The following is an 18583-nucleotide window of genomic DNA, read 5'->3' as shown; positions in this document are numbered from 1 at the left end:
CTGTACCACCTCTGTTGTATGCTTGCCAAAAACCACAACTGAGACTAATTAAGCTTTCCGAATAACCAGCTGAATCAATAAAGTAATACACAGAAGAATTTGCTGAAGTCAGCACTACGTCACAGTGGAAAAAGCCACTATCTGTGGTGCTGGCATCTCATAGAGGGGCTGCTCATGTCCTGAATGTCCCACTTCTGATCTAGTTCCTCCTGATGGCCTGGGAAAAGCAGCGGACAGCCCACGTACTTGGGGCTCTTGTCGCTCCTGTGGGAGACCCAGATGAAGCTTCGGGCTGCTCTTCAGCCTGACCCCCAGCCCTTGCCATCAAGGGGATGGACCACTCCCTCACTCTATGACTTTTCAACAAGTGACTGGATGAATGAATGGACGAATGGAGGGAAGATAAAGGCGAAAGGAAGAAGGGAGAAGGAGGGCCAAGGAAGGAGAAAGGAGGAAGGAGAAAGGAGAAAAATTTAACACCTCTGGAATTCAATTTATAGGATCCAAATGTGAAAAAATTTTCACAGTGAATAAGTCAGTTTCCTTTACAAATGAACAAGAAATTTTAAGAAGCAAAAAAAAAGAGATCATAAATTCATAAATTTAAGAAAATTTTAAGAGACATAACAAAAATTAAATGCAATGTGGAATCTTTGGTTGGATTCTGATGAAAACAAATCAACTATAAAACAGTATTTGTGAGGCAGCTGGGCAACACTGAACACGGACTGGGCTTTTCATCTCATTAAGGAATTCTCTCAAACTTTTTTTTTGAGCTATCATAATGGTACTGTGTTTAGATGGCCTTAACAGGTCTTAACCTTTCCGAGATACATTTTTAAGTACGGATAAAATATGTAACCCGGAAACAACTTCAGAGGCTCAGTATGGTAGCAGGAGAAAAAGTGTTGCCAACACAAAATTCACCATGTACCGAAAATGACTGAAATAGTGGGAGCACATGGGGCCTCAAGATTCTATTTTCTGCTTATGTACATGTCTGAAGACTTCCACAGTAGGAAGTTTTTTAGACTATTTCCAGGCGAATGACACAGGCTGCTTTAAAGAGGTTATGCTTACCAACTTTATTTCTGAAATTCCAAATTATCTTGGATCAGTTAAACCTCAACTTAAGAAAAATCAGAGGCCTATAGGTTATTTATTTATGCACAAAAAAAGCTCAAGGTATTTTCAAGCTGGTATAGTCTTATCTTATATATATCCAATGATAAGGCAGTAAGAATTAAGAAATATACAAAATAGGTTCAAGAACCACTTCCTGCCAACTCTTCCCAAAAAAGGTTAAAATATGGTTGGAGAGGTACGCACGGCACCACACAGTAGCTCTGTGGCAGTTTATACACTGTAATTCAGTAAAACACGTTATTTCACATGACGATGAAATGCAGTTTTATTCTGCTTCCGTGAAAAAAAACAAGCAACAGATAATTGACATGAAAAGTGAAGCACACAGGACAAGTAGATTTTAATGTGTACCACAAGAAGTGTAAGCAGGCTTCAGGAAGTTAGCTGGAACAGTGTCCATATGGAAAACGGTTAATAAACGGTAAATGAAACTGAACTCCAATTTCAGATCAGAAAGCAGCCAAGGGGGAAAAAAAAAAAAAAAGCAAAAACGAAAGCTATCACAAAACCTTGCCATCATCCTTCACACAGAACAGTTCCTCAGGCTTCTATCAATTCCTGGACAGATGACAACCCTCTAAAAGCAGAGAGGCAGGAAAGATACAACACAGCTTTCAAAACGCCTCCCCCTCGTCATCTAAATAACTGCCAACATCGAGCCAGGCCCTGCCCAAGTCATCAGCGCTGCATCCCAACTGTAACACAAGACACGTGATCCCGGGATTTTTGATATTTTGGAAATCAAAATGAAGTAAATATCAACATAAGAGAAAAATGTAAGAAATTTATTTGCTGCCACAGGAACATAACACCACCGTGAATTGGCAATGATGGACTTTCTCATTTTTCATTTTAAAGTCAAGTTGAAGACATATAACTAAGTAGCAAAGGTAAGACCTCGGCCGACTTTTCCCTGTCCACACACATCTTACTTCTAACATTATGTGAGGGGACCTCAAAAATGTCATGGTGATTGGTTTTATGAAAAGAAAAAACAATACACGATTATCAAAACTTTTCTTGCATGAAAAAATCCACCATTTTATTAAGCTTCCTGAAGTACTGTCCAATACTTCCTAAGCAGACCTCACACTCTAAAGAACTGCTTAAGATTAGGTACAACAACAACACAAGCTAAGGAACGCAGTAATTCTTTTTACAGTTGAAACATAATGAAGTCAACATCCCCTTTCTGTAGGTCTGATGTGCTGGTGATCTCAAGATACTTACTTATAGTAACAAATGTCAGTCCCCATTCGAATCCAAGATGGCCTGGCATTTAACGCTTCCTGAACTGAATACATGAGTGGCTGCATTCCTGAGAGAGACAGAGAGAGGAAAAACAAAGAATTCTTATCACACTCCTTTAGTTACAAATTAATCTTGCCTTTGTAGCAGGCACCAAAGCTCTGGAAAGTGCAACTCAGTTTCTTACTATGTATTCAAAAAGAAAATCTGGTTAAGTTTCTTAAAAGTCAAAGTCAATCAACGTGTTTTTGCTCCACGGCTGAACTGAAACTATAATTGTATGGTGAAAAATCATGAACTCTTTTCTGTTAAATTTTCTGTATTAAAGGTCCTCTTAATGAGGGATTCAAAAAATATATGAAGGTACAGTGTCTGAGCACCACCTTTCCAATTCTTCACAAATTTCCTTCTCTACTGAAGTTATAGGGGAAGAATGACACCAAAAGGTAGTCTTTTCTTTCCTTACCGATTTCCAAACAAATGTATGTCCACAGCACAGAAGAGGAGCAGAGATTATTAAAATGTGGGATTAAATATACAGTGTATTTTTGGACATTCTTAGAAAAAAACGCTTCCTACATAAACTTTAACATCATCTCATGTTCTAAAATGATGTACTGCTCTTCTCACTTAGAATGGAATTCACATGTTAATTTTAGGAAGATTGACAATTTTTACTGAGACTTGGTTTGACTTCAATTTAAGAATCTAATCATATTCCTGGGACAAAAACATTCTGTTAACTTTGTGTGTGCGGGGAAGGCACTGTGCCCAGCAGTGAGGGGGCTGCAGCCAGACTGGAGTACCTGGGATCAGTGCCCACCCCACTCCTGACCCCAGCTTCTCCTAAGGCAGACCCTGGGAGGCACTGCTGATGGCTCCAGTCACCAGGTTCCTCATCTCTCCGGGACAGCTGGATTGAATCCCTGACTCCCAGCTGCAAACTCACTCACTGCGGCACCTGGAGAGTTAACCAGCTGTAGGGAACTTTTCTCTCTCTCAAATATTGAACAACAAAAAAATATTTTTTTTAAGATTTTTATCTGTATCTTACAAGGTTTTTTTCCTGCTTTAGTTTTCAGTTTTTATTTATCTGAAATGTAGAGAGATTCTCCATCCACAGGTTCACTCCCCAAAGGCGCACAACAGCAGAGGCAAGGCCAGTCGGGAGCCAGATGCCCAGAACCCATTCCAGAGTCTCAAGTGGATGCCAGGGAGGCAAGTGCCCGAGCCCCCTTCTGCGGCTCCCCTCACCCCAGCAGGTAGCTGGAACTGCAAGGGGAGACGGTTACTTCAACACGGGATGACTACTTCTATCTTGTATTTATCTTACCATCACAAGGCCCCTGGGAATATACTCACCACTTTTTTGTGTTAATTTAGCTAATTTTTTAAAGATTTATTTGATTTTTATTGGAAAGGCAGATGCAGTACAGAGAGAAGGAGAAACAGAGTGGAAGATCTTCCATCTGCTGTGGCTGTAACAGCCGGAACTGATCCAAAGCCAGGAGCCAGGAGCCTTGAGACTCTTCCAGGTCTCCCACGCGGGTGCAGGGTCCCAAGGCTTTGGGCCGTCCTCGACTGCTTTCCCAGACCACAAGCAGGGAGCTGGATGGGAAGTGGAGCTGCTGGGATTAGAACCAGCGCCCATATGGGATCCTGGCTGTACAAGGCAAGGACTTTAGTCACCACACTATCACGCCGGGCCCTACTCACTACTTTTTAACAGACTTTGTGTAGTCCCTGGATTTTCTACATATATAATCATACTGTTTATAATTTTAAAAAACATTTTATTTTCTCTTGTGGTATTTATAGCAGCTATTTCATTTTATACTTTTATTACATTTAAAGAAATCAAGTCACATCAAAAGATGATACAAATAGCAGCAGTCATATAACTAGATAAACAGTAATGTAAATGGTATATAAAGAAATTGCAGGAGTTGGTTCCTGTCACGATCAAGTGCGAGGCCGTAAATTCCCACAGCGCACTACTTTAATTCCGGCCACAAGATATTTTCCGAGTCACAGTTCCAGGGCACTGTATTATGTTAAACTTTGAGGCAAATCATTGGCTTTCCTTTTTGCTCATGCCAGGAGAATGCTTTAATTCTTTTCTGGACTTCTGCTCGGCAGCCAGAACACAGCAAGCCAGCCAGAGACAGGGTTAATCTCTCCCCATGCAGACCTGGATCCCAGGGCAACCCTGGAGCCTGGCTAGACCAGCGGGAGCTTTTCCCAGAGCTACTTCAAATTATCTGCCACTCCGCCAGCAATTTCTAGGAAACTAGCGCCCCCTCGCTGCAGCTTCGATAAAGAACAGCAAACTGCTCCCGAGGCACCAGTTCTGGAGGGCGAGGGGTCAGTTGCGAGAATGCACTTGTTCCTTTTTACCCTCCAACCTAGCCTTGTTATTTTCATGTGACACCAGGGACAGGGATTGGGCTCTCTGTCTTGTCCAATCAAATGTTCTATGGATTCAATGAAGTATCTGCTATCTCTTACAAAGCAACATTATCATATTTAAATAAAAAATATGGTTAACACTGAAGTTTCTATGTATCAGTCATGGTTCTAAGTAATATCACATATATGAAACCATTAAATCTTCACAACTGAGTGGTTTCACCATAATTCTTATTACACTAAAAACAGTTTTTATTATACCAAACTCCCTTTCAGCCTCTGCTAATAGGATCAAATGGCTCTTCTGAACAACTGGCATATCCAATCACACTAGTGGGTTTCCTACTCTGAGTTGTGTTTGCATTCTGGGAAAATATTACTCTTCTATTAGTATTTGATTACATAAGCCTATATTTACATTTTTTTGCATCTAAATTCCCAGATTTTTTAAAAATACTTTTTATGCTATATTGCTTTTAAGATTAGACCAGCTGCAGAAAAATTCATTTAGACACTTTCTATTGCTTACTGAAACAACAAAAACAACCTTTTTTTAAAAAAAAAAAAAGATGTTTTTATTTGAAAGGCAGAGTCACAGAGAGAGACAGAGAGATCGTCCATCTGCTGGTTCACTCCCCAAATGACCACTATGGCCAAGAGTGGTCTGGATCATAACCTGCTGCTTCCCCACAGTAGCAGGAAAACTGGAGCATGAGTAGAGCAGTTGGGGTTCAAAAAGGCTGCCCACAGGGCATCTGGTACTGCAGGCAGCAGCTTAGCAAGCTGTGCTAGGACACCAGCCACCAGAACCTGTTGTTGTTGTTGTTGTTTTAATGACAAAAACCTGCACAATGTTTAGCTGGATTATCATCTCAATATGGTGACTAATAACTGCAGATTTTTACTTCCTTTCCAACAGTTCTAGCCCATACATAATCCGTGTTACTTTATCACTTTGGTTTTCATGTGCTTTGTTTTCTTTTTCACGATTTTTTAGCATTTATTTTTATCAACTCTTTTCCGACTGTTTTTCATTTTCTTCTCCTAGTTCCTGGACTGTTTTCAGTCTTGTCGTACTTTAAACAATGAAAGCTGCTACAGACTTTCAATGTCTCTGGCTGCCAGTTCAGCTGCAACCCACCCTCTTGAGGTCCTTCCCTAGGAATGCCTTCTGAATCAGTGCCGTCCAGCTCAACTTCCTGCTAGGAAGCAAACGTGTGGTACACACGCTCGTCCAGTGTGGCAGCCTCTAGCTGGGGTGGTTATCAGGCACAGGCAGTGAGACTAGTACCACTGAAGATCTGCCTTTTCCAAATATTTTAACTCACTTCAATCTAAACAGGGAGATCTGAAACCAAGATGGCAGCAGAGGAAGAGGCTCCAGCAGTCACCTTTGTTCAGACACGCCAAGATGGCCAGCTCTACACACACCAAGTCACCTGCACAAGAGCTGCCGAGGCCAGGTGGGAGACTATGGTGCTTCCACCTGCTACAACCAGGAAACGTCGCATTAGAGACGCCAGGGAGGAAAGGGCTGTCCACATCTCCCTCCCTCAGCTCCAAGCAGTAGCGTGTGCAGCAACACATCCCTCCTTGGGAGAAGGAGAGTGGACTGAATCTCAGGCCAACCCCACTGCAGAAACTCTGCTTGCACTCAAGACCCCTGCCCCAATGCCCAGGCCCAAACCTGGTCAGGGAATATCTGGACTCTGCATAGGCACGTGCTCTTTGTCATTCCTTCTGCCCACCACCAGCAGAGAGCAAATCTCGAGCCATGCCCAGAGGCTGGGAGCAGTTCAGAGCCGGGTAACCAGAACCTGACACGGCCCCAAGGTCTCTGGCCCTGGGCTGGGCAGGTACTGACAGACTGAGCCTCCAGACTTGCCAGGCGGAAGCCGAAGCTCTGGGAATCTAACTCAAATGTGGGTATGTGTTACTGCTGGCCTCTGGTGGACTTAGTGTGTGTCCCCAGGACTTCGTAGGGACCTGTGACTGGGACTCACATGTCCTAGGGCCACTCCGGGTAACCAGAAGGCTGCTTTCACCATCTTCCTCCAAACTGGAGCAGACAGGAAAGGGCCATGCAACTGAAGCATATCTAGCAGTCTGACCCAAGGCCAAGGCCTGAGGACTGGCAAACACCTGTACCTTGATGCGGCAGACTTCTTTCTGGCACATATCAACACCAGGTTCTTGCAGGCCTCACGTGTACTCCCAGAATTGCACAGGGTCTCCTGACTGTGATACCCATATACAACCCACCATAGGGACTGCTTGCATAGTTGAGGGGCTGCCTCTATTCTCTATCCCATCCCCACAACCTCGGGCAGATAGCAATGATTTATAGGATTGTTGGGTACTCAGCATGAAGCTGATAGCACTCTGCACTGAGCACATCGTATTGGTCCCTGTCCCCAGGCAATCCCTGCAGTGAGCCTCTAGAAATATTTAGAGGCAAATGTTCCAGAGTCCTGGCTGAGCAGTCTAACACCCCACCCAATCCCAGCGGCTGACAGATGTGGCCTGGGCAGGGAGCCCACAGGAGGCCGAGCTTTGGTCGGGTTCCCAAGCTGCACTGCTCTCTGGCAGGCTCAGGGCTCTGGATGTCATGCGTGGCATCAACAGAACAAAGCCTCCACCACAGACCAAGGAAAAAGCTTAGAGGAATAGACTACACCTTTCCTAGTATATCCCGAGTTCATATTCCGTGAGACATTAGCAACACATTTTGAGAAAATCTGAGATTGGGGATAACTCTAAATCAGTAAAAATATCAACTATGGACCTCAAACAAATGACAACTCAGAGGGCTATCTGGTGCTGAAATAGCAGAAGTAGTCATAGAATCAAAGACAATACATAGATGGCTTAAAATTTCTAGAAATAAAGTTAGACGACTATAACATATCCCTCAAAACGCCACCAGCACGCACAACTTCTAGGGTACCACGACCACATGCAGACAGCAAGTACAGGATTAGAAGTCAATCATCTAGGAGCTCAAATTTCCAGTTAGGTGAAGATTGCAAAATAACTGTTCCAAAGAAATCCCACGAAATTCATGACAATATGGAGAAACTTCAGATTTTACCAGACAGATCTGAGGGAAAGATGGAAGCAATTAAACAAGGTCAACCAGAAATCCTCCAACTGAAAAATACAGGATAAAAGGCATTAATAGAAAAACAGACCAAAGGGAAAGATTAGTGAGCTCCGAGATAGGCTATTTGAAAGCACACAGTCAGAGGAGTAAAGGAAAAAAAATAAATAAATAATCAAGATGAATGAAAAAGAGCTTATAGGGAATGTGAGATGAAAAGACCAATCGCACAGGTTCTTGACATTCAGCAGGGAGAGTAGCAAAGGAGTACAAAGCATATTCAAAGAGATAACAGGAAACTCTGCAAACACCGAGAAAGATATAGGTTTCCACCGACAGGGAGGTCAGAGGCCACCGGTCAGATTCAACCCTATCAAGGCTACCCTGGGACTCACTCAGATTCTCTGTGGCTAAACATGAAGAGGCCATTCCAACAACTGAGTAATGGATGTATTCTTTAGCCAGAGAGTAAACCTTTAGTGCATAAAATACGCTAACAAGTGTCTATCTGAAATATAAAATACAAAATAATTACAAAAAAGAAAAAGAGCAACTTTACAATGAGAAACCCTAGCAGTCGCCAACTCGATCAAATTAACATTAGGAATAGGACAAAACAAATCCTGTGCCGCCAGAACACACCACTTCTGGGATATTCCTGCCGAAGAAACAGAACGTCAACGAATCCTTAAGGAAGAGGAGACGTGTCCAAAGTGAGAGCCATTCTACAAAACAAAGAGGGTGGTAAAGTTTATTCAGAGGGTAAGAAATACAGACCTATGTGGGTCAAGTTCAGGAAGAGTGAGACCTAAAGGGAAACAGCAAGATGTACTGGCCCCTCCTGTCCTTGCAGAGCATCTGCGGGATGCCAGGGAGGAAGCGTGGACACAGGGCCGAGAGCCAAGCACCAGGGTTAAGCTGTGAGCCATGCAGCACGCTGTGGACGGAGCAACAGGCCTATTTCCAAAGCACGAAGGACGTGAACATCCAAGGCCACAAGTGTGGCTCTGAGTTCTACTCTTGGGAGAAAAACTGGAACCAAGAGAGGGGCCTGAGCATTACAAGGGACTCGTGTGATCCATGATGACTTCCTGGTCTTGACAGCTAAACTGCAGTGAAATAGGAAAATGTCACTGTGTATAGAAAAATATACATCCAGGCATTCCACAGTGACGCAGCTGCAATTCAGATGCTTAGCATCTACATGAACAATACAGCTTTTCCTTAAATTCAGAATTACTTCAAAGAAAAGTCTTCCGAGAAAGCGGGCGATTCAACCTGAGATCTTGGCGGCACGTTTTGTGTAGGTTCACTTCTCTGTTCCCAATTGGGATCTTTTTCAGAGTTCAGTCAACTGTTGCCTCACCAACATTCACTGCCTAAATGCCACGGCATGAATGTGACAACGGTCAACAACAGACAATCGTCCTAAGCTGAAGGAGTGGAGGGACTGGCAGGACAGATATTAATGAGCCCCACACATATAACACATGCCAAAGGAAAGCAGTCCTCGAGGAACATTTATCAAGGGGACCACTCCAGTGTGGGGAGCCAGGGAAGTCAGCTCAGGTGAAGGGACAGCTCAACTCGGGGACATGGAATTACCTAACATGAGTGTGGGGGCTGGAACACTACAGGCAAGACTCCGAATTTCTACATTGTTGCCTGGTTCCAAACATGTCCAATTTATGTACGAAGGTAATTAAATCTTCATATATCTAAGACACACACAGAGGGCGAAACACCTGCTACAAAAGCTTCCAGCTATTAAATACCAAGACTGCCATCTAGTGGAAACAGAGGACAGAGCACAAAGACACACCGCACTATCAGACTGATAGTGCTCAAAGGAAGCATTCGCTTTGAAATTGAAAACAAAGTCATAAATACTGCAAACTGCTTAACTTTAAGATCACTCACTAGTAAGAAAACAAGGTATTTAACAGAACTGGTTTTTTTAAATCTCAATAAAAAGAGCAGCTTAAAGCAAAAGCAAAGGTCACCCTCTGCCTTTGGGGGTTCTCCACACGAATCACACAGGAAAACATTTACAGGCAACAGCCTAGTTCTAACACCGCCTCCTCATTTCGAGCACATGTGGCAGTTAAATCAGAACTTCCAGCCGGACAAGTCTGCACTGCAGCTGTCTTCTGTGGTCGTCAACACCACTCCAGGAGTGAATCCAACAGTGGCTGCTGATCACAGGGCTGGTTACTCACGGGCTACTCAAGATTCACTGGTTCCCAGTGTTCTAATTTTACTGCTGATAGACAAACTAGAGTTTGCTTTATGTTATATTCTTTTTAAAAGATATACTTATTCTTTATTTATTTGAAAGGCAGATATACAGAGAGGAGAGACAGAGAGGAAGATCTTCTGTGAGCGCAATGGCCAATGCTATGCCGGTCCGAAGCCAGGCGCCTCTTCCGGGTCTCCCATGTGGGTGCAGGGTCCCAAAGCTTTGGGCCGTCCTCGACTGCTTTTCCCAGGTCACAGGCAGGGAGCTGGAAGGGAAGCAGGGCTGCCGGGATTAGAACAGGCACCCATATGGGATCCCAGGGCATGCAAGGCAAGGACCTTAACCACCACGCCGGGCCCAGCTTTATGTTATATTAGCCACACAAAACTAATGATGGATTTTCATAAGCCATCACATCTATGTGAACAGCTTCTTTAGCTTCTCCTGATTTCCTACTTAAATACATGGAAATACACAGGAAGCTCGCAAGAGACAACTCCTTGTTAAAATACGAGAAGAATCTCTGCTAAAAAGACATGAAGAGTAAGACTGAAGGAAAAATCCAATGTAGAATCTATCTCACGATCTAATTTGGGGTCTTTTTTTTTTAAATATTTTACACTTTCTTGGACTCCACGGCTAAAACAAATGTCACACTATACTTGAAATCCCTTGAAAAATAGCAAATGCCAAAAAGTAAGAAAGTGCCAGAGCAGGAGGTCACTCCAGTTGCTCCACTTGTGCTCCAACCCCCTGCTGATTTGCTCACCCACGTGGGAGCTCCTGGCTGTGGGCTGGCTTGGCACAGGCCAGAGAAACCACTTGGGGAGTTGCAAGAACTCTCCCTGTTTCTCACACTCTGTGTAACTCTTTCAAATAAATACATAAATATTGTTTAAACAGACTAGTTAGTTGTAGATGTGCACATTCTATTCCATTCCACTGACATACATGTCTGTTTTTCTACCAGGGCCAGGCTATTTGGCTTATAACACACCTGCAGGATCTCCTAAAGTCTGGTATCATGATGCCCCGAGGTTTATTTCTATTGTTTAGGATTGCTTTGGCTTCGGCCACATTGTGGTGTAGTAAGTTAAACCTCCGCCTGTAGCCCCAGCATCCCAAACGCACACCAGTGAATGTTCTAGATATTTCTCTTCTGATCCAGTTCCCTGCTTATGGTCTGAGAAAACAGCAGAAGATGCCTCAGGTCCCTGGGCCCCTGCACCCATGTGTGAGACCCAAAAGAAGCTCCCGGTTTCTGGCTCTGGGTTCGCCCTATTCCGGCCATTGCAGCTACTTTGGGAACAAACCAGCAGATGGACAATCTACCTGCGCTCTCTGTAACCCTGCCTTCCACATGAAAGCACACACGCATTGCTTTGGCTGCTCCACATCTTTCATGTTTTCATATGAATTTTCCAAATGTTTTTTCTAGCTGGGTGAAGAAAGTCCTTGGGATTTTTACTGAGACTGCTCTGAATCTGTATACTGCTGTGGACAGTGGAGACATGGATATTACATCTCTTCAAACCCATTTGCATGGTAGAGTTTGCTATGTTTTTTGTCTTCTGTTAAAATCATGCTTGCGGTGAGGACTTCAGTATGCGACTACACTGCTGCCTGGGATGCACAGAGTCCATAGCGGAAGGCGTCGGCTCAAGTCCATGCCCCAATCTGCGCTCCGGCTTCCGGCTAAGGCACACTTAGGGGAGCCCTCGGGTGACAGCGCAATACCAGGACGCCTACGCCTTCCCAGCTTGGGTTCCAGGCTCCTGGCTTCAGTCCAACCCAGCCCCAGGTATTTTGGATATTTGGGGAGAGAACCAACAGATGACAGATCTCTGATTTTTCAAATAAATTAACTTTTTTTTGAAAAAAGATTTATTTTTATAGGAAAGGCAGATTTACAAAAAAAAAAAAGAAGTGACAGAAAGATACTCCATCCACTGGCTTACTCCCCACAACAGACAGAGCTGAGCCAGAAGCCAGGAGCCGGGTGCCTCTTCTGGGTCTCCGACACAAGTGCAGGGTGCCAAGCCTGTGGGCCATCCTCCACTGCTTTCCTGAGCCACAAGCAGGGGGTTGGATGGGAAGCCGGGATACCAACATGGGGTCCTGTGGGTGCTCTTAGGGTGGAAATTTAGCCATAATATATGAAATGATGACACTAACAGAGATTGAGTCTACTTCAACATTTCAAAATTACAAACTGTCTCAGAATAGTGATCCTTGCTTACAATTTGCCATGAGTTTCTAGAAAACATTTTGAAGAGAATGGACATACATTGCTGAGAGTTAGGGGAAGTAGGGACTGGCAGAAGTATTAAACTCATTCATGTAATTTGATCAACAGTTAATATGTCATTATACTTTATTCAACAGACTACTAGAAACATATTACTTATAATGTTGCTAGATAGTATTTATCAGGATGTGGAAATCTGCAAATTATTGTGTAAATGCAGAGTTACAAAAGAGTTTTTCAAACTGCAAATTCAAATCTGTAAAAGATTAATATTTAATTTTAAAATAGTGTTCATTTAAGAACAGATACCAAGTGTTAAAAAGTAGTTTTCCTGGATGCTATCTTCCTTAATAGCCCGTTTCTTCCCTAAATTGTTCTCATTTTGCCACATGTCAAGCCTATTCTTAGTTTCCACTGTTTTGTTATCAAAAGATGTAAGTACAGAAAAAAAATCCCACTTCCGTGAATCTGTAACCAAGTAATTATACACAAATACTTACGGGCAGTAATGTTCCTCTGAGTTATAGCAAAAAATAAACTAGAAACAAATGTGTAACAAAAAACAGTTTGGAAAATGTAACTTATACTAGACCGCCACAGAGTACCAATTAAACTCTGCATCAGCCAAAACATTTAATGAGAATATTTTGTTAACATATAGAATATGAAGCTAGCTGGTTGTGGGCCTTATTCTATAAAGTAGATACATGAATATGTATGCCAAAATCATACACAGGGGCCCGGTGTGATAGCACAATGGTTAAAAGTCCTCGCCTTGAACATGCCAGGATCCCATATGGGCGCCGGTTCTAATCCCGGAAGCTCCACTTCCCATCCAGCTCCCTGTTTGTGGCCTGGGAAAGCAGTCGAGGACGGCCCAAAGCCTTGGGACCCTGCGCCTGTGTGGGAGACCTGGAAGAGCTCCTGGCTTCAGATTGGCTCAGCTCCAGCCGTTGCAGCGGCTCGGGGAGTGAATCATTGGACGGAAGATCTTCCTATCTCTCCTCCTCTCTATATATCTGCCTTTTCAATAAAAATAAACAAATCTTAAAAACAGAAAAAAAACCATACACAACATTATTAAAAGGCTAGTACGAAATAACAAACGTTAAAGTGGTTAGTTCTGAATTCTGTAATGTCAGTAGTTTTAATTTTCTTCTCAAGACCATACTGTTTTCCAAATTCACTACAAAGCTGGTTTGGAAAGTGTGATATACATTAAAGATTATCCAAAAGAAAAAAGGAAGTAGAAGAAATTTAAAAATAAAGCAGCCATCTGTCACACTGTTTTCAGTTTTAGTTAAAGAAAGTTAAAATTTTAAATGATACTAAAGGGAGAGATATTCTATCCGCCACATTTTAAACAAAGCATGCTCCAAGGGCACACTTTTAAGGATTAAAACATTTCATAAGGCTTCAGGTGCTGAACATTTTTAACTTAATAAATAAAGGTTGTGAGTTAAAACACCCACTTTTAACACTATTTGAAAATTACACAATAAACATAAGTTAGCATTTTATTCTGGAGGAACACCCAAAACATGAAGAGCAACTTAATGATTGTCCTTTTGTCTTCTAAATATATCTAAAAATATTATGTTAACATATGAATCAAACAGGAAAAACACGAGATTTCTTTTCTAATTTTGATCATTACTACATTTGCTCACTCGGCTATGAATGGTTAAGGGCAACAAGCAAGTCTGAGAAATGTCACTAGTTATTTAGCTATTCAGTAAACTCACAAAAGCCAAGAATGTGAAAGACTATATAAATGAATAATATTCATAGCACCATTATAAAAAGCAACATAACCCCTGAATATGCTTTAGTAAAAACAGAATTAGAAAGCACTTAAAATCAGACTCTAAGCATTTTAAAATATGGATGTTTATAACCAAATCAGGTCTGTGTCCCTAATTCTAGAGTTTACAATTTCTATTTTCTACATACACACTGACAGGTGAGAACAAGTAGTTTTGGAAACATTCTTTTTCAGAAATGCCTGCTGACAGAGTATCTGCACATCCACGGTTTACCAGCCTAGAGGACTCCTTCAAGAGAGACAGTACGGCGCTACAGGCGGGGGGTTCCAACCTCTCAAGATTTCAGAGCTCAACTGCAGATTTCTCCTCCACTGCAAATGGAAGACTTCTGTTGTTGTTGTTGTTCACCAGAACAACATTCTTTTGCAAGATGAAACAAAAACACCTGCTGTTATCAGCTCAAGTAGTTGAAATCTGATGTTTTAATTTTTTACATCTTAACATCGAGTATATAATTCTATTACTTTCCACAGGCATGCCTGGCTATAAGACACAATGTCTGGTAAACAGGCCTTCCTTACACATTTGTTGAAGTACTAAACACAAAAGCCTCCATTCAGGCTACATGGATTTAATGTTCTTAATGATGTATTGCCCAGGTTTTTAAAGACTATATCACTTACATAAAGCAGTAGAGAAAAATCAGTGAAACAAAATCCCCCGACTCATTTTACAAACAGTACTATGATAGCTAAAGCAAGTACAGTATCAAAAATTGAAAAACTACTGACCAGTATCATTTCTGAGTATGAATCTGAAGATTCATAACCAAATATGAGTCGTTATACACAACCAGCATGTGGGATTTTATTTCACAGGTTAAAGGCTGGCTGAGCATTCAAAAATCAATCAGGATAAAAAAAAAAAAAAAAGACTGTATGATCAGATGAACCCACTAGAGCATACATAGTAAATCTTTAGGTATATTTAACTAGAATGAAATTAACCATCTCCATTAAATTCTGAAGAACCTGACTATACAAAGGTAGCTATTTTAATGAGAAAATCAAAGATCAACATATTTTAACATTTGCATAATAAACATGACTTTCAAGAAATTGAAAATAACAAAGATACTGACACATTTTTCTAAAAGGTAATAGTCCTTCAGACTCCTGTTCTACTGATAAGACGCCTGCGTGCCATCTCAACTGGGAACAAAAATTCTTACCATAATTAAACTGACTGTTGGATTTCTCACAGTTAATGATGTTGAATCTGTAGGCAACCCCGGGCCGCATTCCACTGACTTCAAAATAAAACCACTGATGATAATGATTGCTGTTTATATCTGAGTTCAGAATAAGATCATACTCATTTCTGAAAACAGAAGACAACGAAGTTTATATAAATGAATAATATTCATAGCACCATTATAAAAAGCAACATAACCCCTGAATATGCTTTAGTAAAAACAGAATTAGAAGGCACTTAAAATCAGACTCTAAGCATTTTAAAATATGGATGTTTATAACCAAATCAGGTCTGTGTCCCTAATTCTAGAGTTTACAATTTCTATTTTCCACATACACACTGACAGGTGAGAACAAGTAGTTTTGGAAACATTTCACATTATGCACACATAAAATAAGAAAACCTGAAATGACTTACTTTCTAATTTGAATTACTTTACGTAGATTCCCAGATTCAAATTTGGAATTAAACTTCAAAATTTCTCCTTCCTCTGGAATGGTGTAACTAAATAAAAATTTTCAAAGAAAACATACTAAAATATATTGCATTTAAACGAGCAAACCACAAATAAATAAATGACAACACTATTGTCACAACACCTTCCTTGTTATTTTTAATACCAAAGAACCTAACAAACCCATGCAAAGTATCAACTTAGACTAACATTTACAGACAAAAAAATAAAAAGGCATTTACAATTACAACTGGAAACTTGCTCCTCTGTTCGGCCTCACTGATTAGCACAGAGAAAAGACCAAAGTCACTTTCAAAACTCTATATGACCTAATAATAATTCTACTCAACCATGTAATTCTTGAGTGAAAACAGTGTTTTTAATCTTGCAACCGATAACATTACCTATTATCTTCATTAGCGCCAAAAGGGACACACATTTTCTTCATTTTGCATATTCATTATTTTTTTATTTACTGAGTTCCTACCAGGTACCAGACACTGTGTTAAGGTATTTGTTGAGTTTTTTAATTAAACACCAACACTTTCTCTAACTTAAACACAAATTCTTTAACTCTTTCGCTTCTGGAGCTTACATTCTACCAGGAAACTAAAAACTCCAAGAATGCTGGTGATTGTCCCAAATTTTATCTGAGAGAACTGTAAGTGCCCCAATCCCTGAGAGATTACAGACAGACTGGGCAGATGTTTCCTCTCCTTGCTAAGCAATGCATCCTATTCAACCAGAAGTCTTAATAGGGTTTCAACAATCACCTTCCCAGTGAAAACCTTTAAAAAGTGTTATCTAGCCTTGGTTTCTTCAGAACACAGAATTACACTGTGATATTTACCTTAAACCTCTTAGCAATTTATCTTAAAGGAAACAAAAGCTTGTGATATTCAATTTAAGCAAATAAAAAGGATTGACCATTACACCCCCCAAAAAATCAGCTAGAAAAGTCAAGTATAGTTTCTTACTTTTTTTTTTTTTATTAAACAACCATAAAACCAGACTTACTTTGGATTGTCCAGGTCATATACCACTCGATCTATGATATCACTCTGATGTATCAGTCTCTCAATGTCTTGGGCAATTTTTGTTCTGAAATCATAAAACAGAATATAACCAAAACTCATCATCAGATACTAATGTACAACTTCCTTCCAAATAAGTTTTGAATAAAAATTTTTTTTTAATTTCTCAAAATGATCACTTTGCCATCTGTGTAGTTTACGTACAAAATATCAACATACAACAAGACTATAACCTATCACTACCAATCCGATTGCAGAAAATGGACATATAGAACAATATCCAAATGTCCAACAGAAGAAAAAAACTATCCAACGTCCATTATGACTACCCTTATCAATTAACTAATTAATTGGAAAAGCACAGACGCAGTGATGGCAAGAAACACTTTCCGTCTGCTCATTCACTTCTTGAGTGATGGCAGGATGCAGGGGTGGGCCGGGCTCAGGGCAGGAGCCTGGAACTCAGCGTGGATCTGCGCCTTCCGGGGTATGCATCATTAGAAACTAGCACCCAGAGCCGAGCCCACAGGCTCTCTGATATGGGACACGGGTGTCCTAAACACTCCACCCCGTCTGCTCCACTTTCTTGCAGAAAAATCATCTGGATTTGAATCTCTTAGACAAATCACTGTGTGTGCATGATAACAGCATGATGACCAACAATAAGGAGGAGGGGAGATTTTCAAAAGCAAATGCAGGGGCAGACATTTGGGGCAGTAGATGAGACACCACTTAGGACAAGTCCATACGTGACGGAGTGCCTGGCTGAAGTTCTAGTTCTGCTTCTCTGCTGCTGCTGCTCAGCCTGGGGACGGGCGAGGTCACCAGATGTTCCCCCCGGAGCACTCAGGTCCTTGCTATCAGCGTGGAGACACCAGACTGAGTCCTGGGTTCCTGTGACTGAAGCTGCTCTGCCACACTTACTGAAGGCGTTCGGGAGTAGATGAGAGAACCTCACGCTGCCTCTGACTCTGTCACCCTCCCACAACATACCCTCTCCTCTGTGCTGGGAAGGAAGCGAACACCTGTCAGGGAATAACAAGCTCACTTCAGGAGTCCCCCGGCCAGTGTCCTCAATCAACCCCCCAAAACCGCACATGCACTGCAAAACTCCCAAGCTCCCACCACTGAACCCCTCACAGAACCCACAATCTTCCCTATCACTGCGTGAGTCCCCAGAGACGACAACCACCAGCCAGAACTAGAGGGACGCTGAAACAGAGCTGGATCTCAGAGCCAACGGCCTGGAGCTGCAGGGCGCAGCCAGAAGGATGACCCGAGGAGGAAGCCCGCTGCATATACTCCTGTAAATCCCAAATTGCCTAGTGTCAGCTGGAGACAGGTGAAGCAGATCAGAAACAACAGCAACAAAATATGCCAAACTAATTATCTAAAAAAAAATCTCAGGAACACACTAAACTCTGAAAACCTCTTTAACTTCAGGTAACTTGAAACCTTTCTCCTGCACAGTGGTACTTTCTGAAATTGAAAAGACACCACACTCACACAGCTCAGAAATGTGCCCAACATCACATTATAACATAAAATTCAAAATAAATCAAGAACCTATTTTAACAGAAGACTAAAAATTACCAAGAAAACATGAACCACAATGCTGAAATTCTTAACCTACTAAATAGTTAAGCATAATGTATTTTTATTCTCCAAAAAAATTAGTTCATTAT

General features: G+C 41.6%; 1 protein-coding gene across 11 annotated transcripts in view; it reads right to left on the bottom strand.

Annotated features, from left to right (window-relative positions):
* The window catches only part of AGTPBP1 (ATP/GTP binding carboxypeptidase 1), a 179374-nt gene that overhangs the window by 42871 nt on the left and 117920 nt on the right, over positions 1 to 18583 (bottom strand). For 10 of the 11 annotated variants that reach the window (XM_040963441.1, XM_040963438.1, XM_040963436.1 and 7 more), the window contains 4 exons: positions 16882 to 16965; positions 15828 to 15914; positions 15388 to 15536; positions 2377 to 2464 (listed from right to left, as the gene is read on the bottom strand). In XM_040963441.1, the coding sequence (XP_040819375.1) occupies positions 2377 to 2464; positions 15388 to 15536; positions 15828 to 15914; positions 16882 to 16965 (408 nt within the window). Of the gene's footprint in view, positions 1 to 2376; positions 2465 to 14487; positions 14577 to 15387; positions 15537 to 15827; positions 15915 to 16881; positions 16966 to 18583 lie in introns of those variants that run through there. The other variant, XM_040963443.1, reaches the window with a different exon arrangement.

This window comes from Ochotona curzoniae, unplaced genomic scaffold (assembly GCF_017591425.1).
Source record: "Ochotona curzoniae isolate NIBS_2020 unplaced genomic scaffold, NIBS_Ocur_1.0 scaffold_3208, whole genome shotgun sequence".
In the NCBI taxonomy this organism is placed as follows: Eukaryota; Metazoa; Chordata; class Mammalia; order Lagomorpha; family Ochotonidae; genus Ochotona; species Ochotona curzoniae.
This window is presented reverse-complemented; position numbering and strand designations above follow the sequence as displayed.